This window comes from Schistosoma haematobium, chromosome 1 (assembly GCF_000699445.3).
Source record: "Schistosoma haematobium chromosome 1, whole genome shotgun sequence".
Lineage (NCBI taxonomy): Eukaryota > Metazoa > Platyhelminthes > Trematoda > Strigeidida > Schistosomatidae > Schistosoma > Schistosoma haematobium.
In genome coordinates, this window is record NC_067196.1 from 89,274,567 (window position 1) to 89,289,083 (window position 14,517).

Genomic DNA, 14,517 nt, shown 5'->3' on the forward strand with positions numbered 1-14,517 from the left:
AGAAACATCTGCAACAACAAAGATTCAGTGAATGGGTTTGCGTAAACCCACGTTAAGTCAGCCGTCCCTTTTACCTAGATTCCTACATTATTCGTAGTTCCAGTATAACTTTCTCACGCAGTAAGTCCAAAGTAGACACTAGTCTTTCTAAATACGCCTGTTAAGCTAATATCCGTATTCTCCATTTCAATTAATCGATGTAGGCATTTACCACGTGCATCTGCTGTATACTGCCATTTTACTCTAATTCTAACTGTTATATCTCACTTCAGAAAAATAAAATTGCTCTATGCAGCAAATACAGACTTACTTTTTTGATGAAGATAGGGGTTTCATGGGATTTTTAGCAGAACTGTAGTAATATTCTCACTAAAGAGCTAAGCGAGTGCGTAGACCAATGTAAGGCACCACACAGGGTGCCTTTGAGTTACTAGTGTTCCATTAGTGCGGGTAGGGGCATTGCTTACCTATCGTATGGCACTTCAATAAGAAGCTATGAGATTAGACGCAGGTATGGTTAGGATGTATAACGCGTGTCCATCAGCTGCCGTGACAACTCATGGTGGTTAGAATAAGTTATGAGAGGACACGAGTCTGTAGGTTCCCCAAGAAAATGACGAAGGTGTGCACTAAATCACTTAAATTTACTACATATGATCTAGGTGCTGCAAAGCTTGTATATCACAACCTCCTTGCAACGATTAAGTAGATAAAACAAAGTAGCATTAGATTTAAAAAATTATTCAGGAACATTCATTGAGAATCGAATATCAAACAAAGGTTTAAACGAAGTTCTTGTTTAAAAGTTGCATTGGTAATGTTAAGCTACAGTCTTTGTTGTTTTTTTCCAAACGAAAGGGTAAAAGAAGTAACTCAAAAAGTACTGGAAGTGATTTTGAGACTAAAATGGACGTCCAGCATCTTTTATAATCTGTTGTTAGTTGGGTCTCCCGTAAATTTTCACAGGGCCATAGTTCTAGGGGCGAAACAGTTCTTAGGATCTGTGGAGGCTCACTCCTGTTGCATTCCAAATGAAAAAAACAGTAATGAATTTAGTCAGAAATGTGGAATAGATGAACAACCAAATTACATGTTTTTTAGCAAAGAATTTATGCAGTTGTGATTTACCTTGAGTTCATGAGTGTTAGATCAGGTCAGCTATTATTGCTTGCGCAAAGCATAACATGGTCTTAGTACCGTATTGCAATGTTTTTGTTATTTTGCTCCCATTTAAGTATTCCCATGCATCTGCGTCTTGTTTAACAGGAAGACATACAAGCAGAGTTAGTGTCGGATAAACTAAAAGTCCCAGTTGTCAAAAAGATTCTTAACATTTATCCACAGCCAGCTGCATTTAACTGATACGCAGAACACCCATCTTCTAAGACTATATACTGCTATTTTGCGGGTAACTAAATGCTCATACGCTTAGCAATCCTGCTACCGACGTTATTGCTGGGGAAATTGTTTAATGACAGTGATCTTGAAATATGGTCAGTGATAGATGTACAGTCTAGAAATAAACACCAAACATACTTAAAGCTATCTTATAATGTATGACAGCAACAGCATCACAGGCATGTTTTTTTCCTATTTTTAATCAGACTGATCTGAATCCGTATACATGTTTGAAACAGGCAACTCTACTTACTAAACTGATCTGTTTCGTTACAGGCTTCAAGCACTATACTTAAGTATACCATAATTCTTCCGACTAAACTGAACTATACGACAACCAAGAATACTAAACTAAGCAAGTGTCATAATTATTGTTTCATTTGCACAGACATGTTGCTCAAAGTAGTTAAATGGACATAATTAAGCCGATAAAACCAAAACACGAAATATAGGCCAGTTGAACTTACCAAAGAAAAAAAAGAAGGATACATATATACTGCTTTCATATTGAAGACAACAGGCAGTTGATCATAGAAACATAGCTTACAGTACAACAAACCTTTCTTCAGTAAGATTATGCACTCATGGTCTATCTGGAAACAATCAACTATGTGATTAAACTCACTATGACCTGGGATATCATCCCAGCGTGCAATGAACGTAGTGTAACGCAGTCAGACGTGGCGAATAAAAATTACAACCAGAGCAAAATTAACAACATAATCTAGTTATTTAATTAAAAATACATTATGAAATGACAAAATCTGTGGTTACTTGAATGCACAGATGACCGTTATTACACTGGGCGATACATTAAGTTTACATGGTTGCGTTGCGGATATAAGAAATACGGCAATGTAGCAGTAAAAGTATATATACATATATCCCAAAACACGGAAAAAACATCACTATATAAAAATTAAAATAAAGCGATTATATACAGGATTCCCAAAATGAACGGACTCACAACTCGCAATTTAGTGCACCAGATTACGTTGTGCTCACCACCGAAGATGTCACAGATATTTGGAGTTTGACAACGCTTCAACCAGTAACACTTTCTAACATGAACCGTACCCACCAAGTGTAAACAAAAGTCAGAATCGAGGAGGTTCGAAGAAATATTCGATAGACTATCAATATATCGAGGATCGTCTAATCTGATCAGGCTAGCGATTGCAGGAGATGTTGAGCACAGCGTTCCAACTCGTGATCTGGTGCGGATGCATCAAAGAGCGCCTTCTGCTAGGTGAGTCCATTAAAACTAATGTGGTTAGCATACAATGTCGAAAACTTACAGATCTATTTATTTCGGGGATTTATTTACCGCTACAAGTTCATTTGATTAACAAAGATTTCTCTGCACGTGGTGGGATCAATAGCTTGATAAGAAGATTTAATCCGATAGTATTATTTAATGCTGGTTTGGCCAAAACTCGAACGTAGTGTGGGAAGTCTCAAAAGGTTGTTATACCACTATTATAATCTTCAATCAAATGCCGTGGTCAATAAAACAGAAGAACAGACGGCGGAAATAACGCTTTTATCTTAACCATCGTGGTAGTGTGTATATATAATAAAACAATTATAACCGTTCCTTTACCATTGTTACGCTGGAATAATAGATAATGAAAATAAATGTGGTCACATATAAAGTTATACAAATGGGAAAAATGTTGCTTTTATTTTGTCGTTACAAAAATCACTGGATATGCATGTCACAACAGAGGCAGGCATGATAATTAAGAACATCCTAATTAATGTACTAACCGAGAATTCTCAAAATATTACAATTTAGTGCAGGTAGAACTAGATGATCACAAGTGAACGTATTATATTTGGTGGTCGTAATAAGCGCGCAATCAGGTACAAAGAAATCATCATTATTACATATGCCACAAATATCTGCAGATTGACGAATATCAGACAGCAGCCAGACTGTGTTGAAGATGTGGCAGGTATTTGGAGTTTGACAACGCTTCAACCAGTAACCCCTTCTTACATGAACCGTTTCCACCAAGTGTAAACAAAAGTCAGAATCGAGGAGGTTCGAAGAAATATTCGATAGACTATCAATATATCGAGGATCGTCTAATCTGATCAGGCTAGCGATTGCAGTAGATGTTGAGCACAGTGTTCTAACTCGTGATCTGGTGCGGATGCATGACTGAGCACCTTCAGCCAGGTGGGTCCACTAAAACTAATGTGGTTAGCATACAATGTCGAAAACTTACAGAGCTATTTATTTTGGGGAATTATTTACCACTTAAGAGTCTGCCACTCAGAAACAATTCAATATGGTGGGTGTTTCCGGTTATATTTGTTTTGAATCTACTTTTTCACCAAAATACTGACGTTCTTGTTATACTACGTTATTATTAATCAAGGGATCGAAGACGACCCTGAGTCTATATAAACTTCATACGCTGTTTCTGTGCAATCCTTCGAATATGGCCTCTTTAAGCTGTGGTTACAAGTGTCTGCGGATTTTTCTAGTGGTATTTAATGTCCTCGTTTGTGTAAGTTGGATGAAATTTGATGAAATATGTTTTTCTGAAAGACATGTGGGATTGTTGCAGTTGTAATTGGAAGTTTCTCCCAAGTTGCTATTAATAAATATTCCTCTGGAGTGGATTCAAATATCAAATGGCTCGTAATCTTTGTAATAGCACTTGGATGCTTCCTAGTTGTGTTTGGATTTCTTGGGTTTTTTGGATTGGTTACCAAGAATACCTTCTGTCTAATCTTGGTAAGTTGCTATATACACTAATTTTAAAAACCAAGTACACCTCTCTACTGTCAGCCGTTGTGCTGATCGAAATAGCGGGAGGAGTAGCGGCAGCTGTGCTAAGAAAAGACGTAAAAACTCAATTCCAATCTCTGATTAAAAGCTCCGTTTCTGAATATAGCAAGAATCCGGACTTGAAGAAACTCTTAGATAAGATACAAACAGAGGTACATCATTACAAAACGTAGTTTATTTTGCAGTTTCATTGTTGCGGCTCTGAATCGCCAAAGGACTACATATTGACTAGGCAAACCATCCCTGATTCATGTAAAAATCTAGAAACTAAGATTCCATACTCAGATGTAAGTTGAAATAAATTTTGTTTTGCTGTCAAAATATTTTATCAAGTTTTGTATTTTTTCAAAAACCCGTGAGATGTGATTTGGGAGTAGGATCGGATGCTCTACTATACCAATTGGTATTAATACATCTCTTTTATTAGCTATTCGCATGGTGTTTAAAACTATAAAATGTGTTGAAATAATAAGGAGCAACGGAAAAGTGAAAATTAAAATCTTTGTGCATGAGTGAAAGCCAATCTATCAAATCTCAATGGTAAACTGTTTTGAATGTTTGTACAAGCTTGGAATCTCGATTAAAAACTGCATGAAATGCCTATTAACAGTCAATTTTAAAGTACTACTATCTTCAGCCAACGTGACTTCTCAGGACTTACTGTCTCCTGGAGTTGTGAACATGATCTTCTGTTTGCTTTCTTCAATGATACGAATAGGATAGCAGGTTTTTTGACCTACATCACGAGATTTCAGACTCAGGAAATACCTTAGGATGATTGCAGTCAAATAAACCTAATCCTAAAGTAACTATTAATTTACACAGAACCACATGAAGATTGCAAATATCTACGCAACTTTTGGGATATTCGACCTATCACTAACGTGTAGATATTAGAACCATCACTAATTAATTTTAAAACACGTTAAAAATCTTTGATATTCGGCTTTGTTTACAGTTTGGAAATTTCTTTTAATACTCAGGTGCTAAGAGTAATGACTTCATTAAACTTTCAGGATCACACTTCAAAATTCAAACAATTCAAGCCACATCTAAATCTGATGGTTCATATTTATACGTTAAGACGTTTGGCCTAATGTTGTCCATAGACTTGATGAGCATTGCACACTGACTTTGTGTGGTGGGGTAACGTTAGTGATCATAGTTGTAGAGATCTGCTTTTCAAGTGAATCATGTCTGATCACATCCCTACTAAGTGGCATTGTTACTTGAGTCAGCATTTAATAAAGAATAATGATTGCACACTGGATAAAATTATTAGTACGACGACAAATATGTTTGATCGTTATTAGTATGGTTCAACTCACGCTTTTACTTTACACAGTAGTGGATAGATAATCTTGACCGGTGAGATTCGCATTTGTTTGAAGAGCACATCAAATCACAAATGTTTTCCTTGATTGCTTGCTACTAGAGTACGCTGTTTCTGGGTGAGGCATGGTATAAACATAGGTGATTATTTAAACTGATGACCAACACTCTGAATCAGCCATGGATATCGCACACTATCTCCGGTCATTTTGAAAACACAGACCATGTTTCCAGGATACCACCTACCCGATGTTAAAAGATTTTGACCTCTAACATCAGAAATAGGGCAATTATTTCCTGAAACTTAATCTCTATTTTAGTCGAACGTAATAATGTTCTTTTTAATTTCAGGGTTGTTCATGCAAAGTAATCGCCTTCTTTGAAAAGTATATTATTGCTGTTTTAGTAGCGGTATTTGTATTTGCCATCCTCCAATTGTCGTGTATTGTTTTTGCTATCTGTGTTATCCGAGCTATCAAATCTGGCGATTACGGACAAGACTAGAGTATTTAAAGTTGTGAACGCTATATTTGATTTTTTGACAGCTTTCAACTTGGCATGATTAAACATTTTTCCTCGTTTTTTATTTCACTGTCATTTATTAAACAAAGAATGGAGTCTTGTATTTTGTTCAATAAACATTATAAACAATTATGAATAACCCAAGGTTACTGTAATTAAGATTATAATATTGACGGAAAATATTAAATCTAAACAATGTTTTCAAGACGTATCTTTTCATTTGCCTTTATTGGTTGTTTAAATGAATTAAAGTGACACGCTGCTTCTTACCAAATGTGGAGTTATGTCAGCAAATTGTATAGACAATTCACATTCTACTACTTCTGTAAATTCACATTTGACAAACAATAAACATAGATTAGAAGGATCCGAACTAGTTCTAAATAAAACAACTTATTGACAAATAGTGTTACGATAATGTCAATAATTTTGATTATTTTACTCATTAAAACTTCGATCAACTTAAAGATTTGGAACTCACTGGAATAGCTAAGAATTAGGACTGAAACACTGGAATATATCAAATAAACAGGTTTGGATAGAGTGAGAGAAAACAGTGTCCGTAATTTAAAACCACTCTACTTGTATAACGAGATAAATGTACAGCTGTGTATGAGACCAAATGTCTGGTGTTTGGTCACCAGTGGACGAGCACTGCAAAGGAGTCACATGTCTGTACGGAACAGATACCGAGTGCTTACTGATTTTCAATAGTTATTTAACTACAATAAATCTGTAATGATGGTCATGAAAAAACCTCTGTTTATGAATCCAAGTGTTGTGTTCCTATTCCTCAGCTTTAGAGAAAAACATGATGAGCGGCGGTAGTATACTGCCATTTGATGCACATTTTGCTAATAGTATTCAACAGTGCAAATCTCAACCATCACGACTCCTAAATCTCCTTTATCCAATTAGCCGTGAGAGTGAGTTCAAATATGAGAGATAGCAAACTAAATCCAAACTAAGTCACTAGATGGCATGATTGTAATCACAGCGAATCAATAGGACAACATTTATGTTTATGAAATGGATTTAAGAGATTTGATATCTTTTCGAGTTAGCCGTGATGGAGAATCGTCATCATTTATCCCTTTCTTTCTAAGTGTTAGGGTTGTTTTAGAAGATGTACGATGAAAATGTACAAAACTCCTCTGTAATTCAGTCTAGAACAGCAAAATTGAAGTTTCTCATCAGAGATCAACTTTGTCTATGCAGCCGACAAAAAACCAAAAAGTGTGTAATTACAGTGAAATCCTAGTTCAGCAATTCATTAACGGAATATACATCATTTACTATTCAATTTCCTATGAAAATAGAAAGAGTATGTTTGTTTCAATTAATTGACAATCAAAGTTTAACATGATTAAGAAAATGGATTCGATCTGTGGCACTTAGTTTTAATGAAATTATGTCGGTCTTTTGAAGCGACATATTAACAGAAATAGTACGTAATGGGTATATTTAACTATATAAGTATACGAATTTTGTCACAGTATGAAATTCTTGCGAATTAGTGCTTAACCGCCTATATTTTTTTAAAATTTGGAATAATGAAACCACTTGTAACAACCTCAATGACAACGTGAAAAGCCGATGACTGATTGAACATTCGTTTTAAGAATAGGCAGTGTATAAGAATCTATTGTTGGTGAAAGCTGTTTATTACGGAACAGAGTATAACATGGTATTGGATCACTGAGAGTGGTAGTCACATAGGGCTCGACCATCACTACAAGATTAGAGAAACATGATAGCGGTTACTTAAGAACGATCAATCAATGTTGATATCTTAGTCCTATAGGAGAAAACCAGTGGTCCAAATAGCCTCGAAGAAGTCTCTGACTCGGACGCTGGATAGAGTAAGTTTGAGTTGAATCATGTGTAAAGGTTTCGACAACGATTTATAGGGAACCTTGCTGGTTAGTTCAAACTGAATAAAGATATGTAGATTTACAGCTTGTTGCTCAAGTCTTAATCTTAATAACGGGTCATGTAAGAGAGCACTGAAATGCCTAAATATCATATTTTGATCACTTCTCAGTGGTCTTGAGCTCCCTTTGTATGAATGGCTAGCCGATAACTGTTGACAGTCATTCTGTGACTAACAATCTGGAATCTGGAACAAATGCACGTCAGATGCTAGTGTGAGCATGCAGACAGGAAATTACCAAGATATGTGTGTTAATAGGTTATTGTTTATAAATCTATTCGATTCGGAATAACACCCGACTGCGTCGCAATGCAAGCCATCTCTTGGAATCCTCAACGCTGAATGAAGAGAAGAGGAAGACCAAAGAGAATGCTGATCGGTGGACTATGCTCCATCTGGAGTAACAGGCGTAAGTAAGTAAGTGAGTAACCTCATAATCTTTTCCTTGAATTTGATTTATTCATTAAAATATGTAACTATAGAAAATGAAGAAAATTTATTGAAATGAATATTCTTCATTCATAAGATCAACATTTCAACCATATAATAAACATTGAAATACTGTTCATCATTAATAATGAGATGATAATAGATTATTATGAATAATTCTAATTATATCATAGTTCATCTCATTATATACTAATTACATTGTAAAAATACATAAAGAAATAATAATAATAATAAAATGGAATTACATAATGATGATATTAGATTATTTGAAGGGGTAAGTGAAATATTTAGTTTATAATGAGTGTGAATGAACTTGGACAAAGTTTTCTTTCCGTTCTCTTTCTTTTTGTTGTGGTTGTTGTTATTTTTAGTCTTTTGAAATTTTTCCGTTTAAATATTTTTAGACAATAAGATAAATCGGTAATTATTGATACAGAAGTCTTTGACATTGATCCAATTAGTGATTAGACAAATTCTTTTTTGTATCCATTCTACACATTCCACAAGATATCAAGGTTACTAATCTATGAAAGAAATCAATGATGAGCATAAATCAAATATATAAATATAAAATTATTATGGAAGTTAATGTGAATAAAGTAAAGTATGATTTGACATTTCATATTATATGTTCGACCATAAAGTAAAGAAAAGAACAGAAAAGACACAGTGAATTGGATGAAATCAACTTGAGGAATTATTGCATATATCTACCATTGTATATCAGAATGTGTAAGAAACAATCAGTAGAATGTCAGTACAAATGGTTGAAGAGATTTTTAATTGTGTCTAATTCATTAAATTTGGTAAGTGTTTTGTTGTCATAAACATCATGCATAGTGTCTAATTATTCTTTATTTATTTCAATGGTTGACATCATGAGTCAGTTGAAGCTAGGCCACCATGGAACACCTGGAAGTACTGGAAGGCCGTTTCGTCCTATTTTGGAACTCCTCAGCAGTGCGCGTCCACGATCGATGTTCGAAACCAGGACCTATCAGTCTCATGCGCGAGTGGTTAACCATTAGACCAATGAGACGCCCGGCATCCAACGGTGTTAGTGTCTAACTTCAACTAATCCACGACATTGAGCGACACATCTACCATTGTCATCAGTGAGTAACTATCTCAGAACAGACCTGGTTGAACCCCACTGGTCAGTGCTTCTCACTAGAACTTTATTACTTCGATTACTGCTTATTTCGCTAATGCAATGAGAAGACAAAGTTTATCAGAATTACATGATGATCTATTTGTGCAATACACTTCGAACACTCTGATCACACGTGGTCAAATAAGATCACAGGGTCGATAGACATTATCCTTCATTGCGAAACATTTGACTGAGACTGGTCATAGGGATAGCATCTAACCATCTTTTGTAGTGTTGTACAAAAGCCTTGAAGGAGGTATACTAGGGTTCATTGAAGCCTTCATTACACGGAAACTGAAACACTCTCTATGCATTCGAAGACAATGTGTCCTTAACACTTAACACCTCCCCTCGTAATACTGATTTATTATCCGAAGTGGTAATCACATTGTTTTGGTTTACCTTAATATTTTTTTCTGTATTACGGCTTACCTTTAACCTGTCTAGTTGACCTTTTAATTTTCACATGAAAATGTCTTAACAAGTACATTATGTGTGATCAGTTTTTTATTCGAAATGTCTTACGTCTTCTCATTGTATGATCGAAATTTATCAAAGGGACTAATTGTTTTAAATACTATTTATTTCTTTGTATTTTTTTCTCAGGTATTTGGTACATGTTTAATTGTTATGGGCAGTTATGTACATCTATTTCTGAGTACATTTTTACGTAATATGCCAGTTCATATGTTATCATTGACATTTATCATGATGGCACTTGGATGTCTTCTGTTCTCACTTGGTAGTATTGGTATATTATTCGTTTTAACTGGACGTCGAAGAATTAATGCACTTGTAAAGTTGAATGCTGTTGTGAACTAATACTAATTTTGTTATTTATTTATGATTACAGTATACAGTACTGTTGATAGTGGCTGCATCAATCAGTATCATTGTTATTGTAACGACATCCATTTTGCGTAAAAAGGTAATGGTTTTAATCAAGTAAATGTTTCCTACTCATATTATAAACATTTGTTTAATACGGTTTGTTCAATACTTAGATGGGTATGATGTTTCGAGATATCATCAAATATTCTATCAACCAGTATACTAGGAAAAATAGTTATGCAGCATTTGTGAACACAATACAATTGCAGGTAAATTACACTTGAAAAGAAACTGTTTTGTAATTCATGTGTTTTTCAAAAGCATAAATGTTGTGGTGCAAATTCAGTCATGGATTATACTGTGAGTAATCTCTCAGTACCAGTTTCATGTTATCCTGACAAAGCCATAATACCGCATAAAAAAGTAAGTGCTGATTAACAGTTTTGTAATTCAGATTCAGATTTGTGTAGTAAGGACAGAAGTCCTACGGCCTATGTTGCTCTTTTTCTAGTATGTTTCTGTGAGTGTCCAGTCTTTTCTTCAGAGTGCCGATTGAAGGTGCGGACATCGCTGCTTCGGGCAGCATGTTCCAATTAATGATGACTCGGTGTGAAAACTTGTATGCCACGGGTAGTTTGTTCGTCCTTGTCTTTTCTACGTATCAAGGTACCATAGATGCTTTGAAGACTGTACAATACAGTGGACGTTATTACAGAAATATATTAGTTAAAGTAGATACAAGCGAAAGTGAGACCACTGCCGCATGGGCCAGTCCATGGCATACGATTAACTGATGCGCGTTGGTTGTCCCTCACCTTGATGAGGATCGATAGTTTGCTCTATATTCAATGACCCGACTGCCGAATGATTTGGCTGGGGCTTAGTGAAATTTCGCTGGCCCTACAATAACATTGGAGACTGTACTATAGTTGGAAGATTATTACCATACATAGTGTTTCCTTTGAAACACATTTAATCACAATAAACTATATGTCAACCATATGTGATAACATTATGCTGTTTGTATTTGTACTTGCTGAGATGTCTTAATTGCTACAATTGTGTTGTGTTAGTTTATTATTTCTGAAGATAGTACATTACATTTCCGACTATTGTTCATTGTATTTGCACAAACCTGGGACTCCACATCACACTTGGTCTTTGTAGAGAATCGATATGATTTTCTAAATAAAAATAGAAGATACATGAAGAGATGGGTTTGTGTTTTGTTCCGATGTGGAATATCAACTTCGTATTGCTATTGCTGACTTACCTATAATGTTTTGAATTAGTTGTGTGACTTCGTGTGACTTATGTGTTGCTTGGCATGAGGCAAGATCTCACAGGAAGCCGTTTCAATGTAGAGCGCATCACAATCGAACAAACCTAATCTGTGGACACGATTTTGTATTGATGTGAACGGGATCTCATCTTTGATGTTGACTATCTTATAGAGGGCTTTATTTTGTTTGTTCTTAACATCCTTTGTATTTCTTCTGTCGTAGATTGACGGTAAGGTGAAACTGAAGTACTAACTCAATATCTTTCACTGGGGTTGTTACTTTAAAAAGGATGGTTATGTTTGAATGTGTTTTCAGTAATATCCTGTAACAATTATTAGATCGAGGATGTTAGTACTAGAAATACTCAGCATTGTTTCCTTTGTACTACTGACAGTTATGTTATCTATACTTTGGTTATTGATTTGCTCTGAAGAAGTGACATACATTAAGTCACGGTACTTCAGAAATACTATTTCATACTCACTGGGATTTCACGAATAGTATACGGGTGTGACTGCAGGTTTTGATAAGCAGTGTTTTATTGATCGACTCGGTGACAGTGGCACGTAAACACGTAAGGACGACCTAGTGCCCTGATTGGCCCTGCTTCGCTGTCTGTCCTAGCCAGTTGAGTCAAGAACACAAATCACAGCCTCTGAGTTACGAATCATTATATTTCAAACATACTTTGTTTTTTATACCAATCAAGCACACCACATCGTACCATAAAAATAGAAAACAACATTTTGTACAATGTTCAACAAGTGAACAGATATCGACCAATAGGAAATGTCCATTTAAAGTCCAAGGACACCATTGGACTTAAGATCATAATTATTGGTCTATTCCTCCGCATCCACAACAGAATTAATGTACAAAGAAGTGTAAGATAAAAAGGGTGTTGAAATCAGGAAAATGATACCCTTATTGGTTTAAATGGACAGATACCTGACCACAATCACCTATTCCTAACAATAAAACTTTGTCAAAACACGTATCTAAATATTGATGGAGATGTGTTGGATGGTGTGAACCCTTTAGAATTGTCTCCTTAGATGTGTTCATTCAATTTGTTGGACTTTACATACTCATTATAAACTTCTATGAAAATGTTAATCAAATAAGGAGAATATGTATGTATATATGTAGTTTTAACATTTTTATTTTCTTCAGGGTTGTGCGAAAATGCTTAACGCGATCGTCCAATGTCATTTAACTTACATCACTTCATTACTGGTCGTGTTTTTGCCGATGGACATAGCCTCAATGGTTTGTGGTATACTTATGCTACACAAAGTGAAATTTGTCCCATGGAAAACAAGATTTGCTCATTGTTGATAGCTTCAATAATATTGTTTAATTGATAATTTGACATTTATACTATTGTAATGAACCGACAATGAGAATGTAACATTGTTTGAGCATCTTCGATGTAACTGTGAAACACTGTCAGTTGGTTTTGTCGATATCATTTTACATTTGTGGCAACTCTTATACAATCAAATTCGATTGTCGTTAAATTTTGTTAAGCGCTTTCATTAGCTTAACTAACAGACAATGTTATTCGAACAGTAACAATTCGTTTATTTCTTTGTACTATTATGACCAGTATCTTGTCTGTATAAACGAGTGCGCTTGTTCACATGATAGCCACACATATACTTCTCTGGCTAAAATGTCGATGGCTCAAATGTCGCTCGATGAATCATTCTGTTCCCCATGTCCTCGAATCCTATTATTAGCCTTTGAATTGCCTAGCTGGGCCTTATTCAATTTGATTATAAATTCACCTCTGTATTTCCTCTTTTTCATTGCAGTCAAACAGCATATTATAAGATATCTGAGATCCTGTGCGTTAACCAGTATCCTAATGTATGTTACTATGTTACCTATAAACAGTACTGACGCATGTGAATCTGCGGGTTCAGTTCCGGATCCATATATTAATGTAATACAAACTATAAGGTAGTTAGGTCTGAGCAGTGTAGAGGAAGTGACCAAGAGAGAAAATAAGGTAAATAAGTGGCTCACTGTCACACCTACGATAGGAAAAGTCAAGTAAGAAAACAGGACGTGACCTATGCGTTTGATGCTGAATTGAAATCGGAGTGCAAGAAAGAGACGGTTTCAGGAACTAAGATTCCACACCATAGATTCACACAATCTGTTAACTTCTGAGTAACATGGGTTTCGTAACAAGCGTTCGTGCTTGACTAACTTACTTGTTGCGAGAGAGGATTAGACAGCAACCCTAGATAACGGTCTGTCTGTCGACGTGATGTTCATAAATTTCAGCAAAGCATTTGACAAGGTTTCAACTTAGGTCTTATACAGAAGCTCTCGAGATTCGGAATAATAGGTGCTGTACAGGAATGGATAGGAAACTGCATATGTGGTCGCAGACAGAGTGTGAGGGTCAATAGGACGCTATCCGATCGAAAGCCGGTCAGAAGTGGTGTACCCCAAGGCACCATCTTAGGCCCTCTGCTCTTCCTTCTTTACGTTAATGAGTTACCGCTATTGCTTAGGTTGTCGACATTATTGTTTGCGGATGGTGTAAAAATCTGGAGAACAATAAGAAGTGAGGCTGATCATTTGGATCTTCAAGTTGACTTAGATGAATTGGTTAAATGGGCTCGAAGATGGGGCTTGGAATTCTCGGAAGAGTGTGCTCGAGAACGTCGAACACGGTAATAGTTACAATTGATGGTACACCTCTTCCATGTGTTCAAGAACATAGATACCTAGGATTTTATACACCACTTATGTGAGACCACATTTAGAGCACTGTATACAAGCAGCTATCTCATGT

The 14,517-nt window shown here is 35.7% G+C and overlaps 1 protein-coding gene across 2 annotated transcripts; it reads left to right on the forward strand.

Moving 5' to 3' along the window:
• Positions 1-3,848: 3,848 nt before the first annotated feature.
• CD63_2 (cd63 antigen) lies at positions 3,849-13,848 on the forward strand (the record flags this gene model as incomplete). 2 transcript variants are annotated; one of them, XM_035732443.2, is made up of 10 exons in its annotated part: positions 3,849-3,917; positions 3,959-4,147; positions 4,183-4,353; positions 4,387-4,488; positions 5,885-5,995; positions 10,198-10,386; positions 10,445-10,519; positions 10,596-10,691; positions 10,744-10,845; positions 12,879-13,848. In XM_035732443.2, the coding sequence occupies 10 exons, from the start codon at positions 3,849-3,851 to the stop codon at positions 13,041-13,043; spliced, it is 1,269 nt and encodes a 422-aa protein (XP_035587459.1). In that variant the 3' UTR covers positions 13,044-13,848. The 2 variants fall into 2 exon arrangements, with proteins under 2 accessions (XP_035587459.1, XP_051075467.1); XM_051209981.1 differs by lacking the exons at positions 3,849-3,917; positions 3,959-4,147; positions 4,183-4,353; positions 4,387-4,488; positions 5,885-5,995 and adding an exon at positions 9,040-9,244.
• Positions 13,849-14,517: the final 669 nt, after the last annotated feature.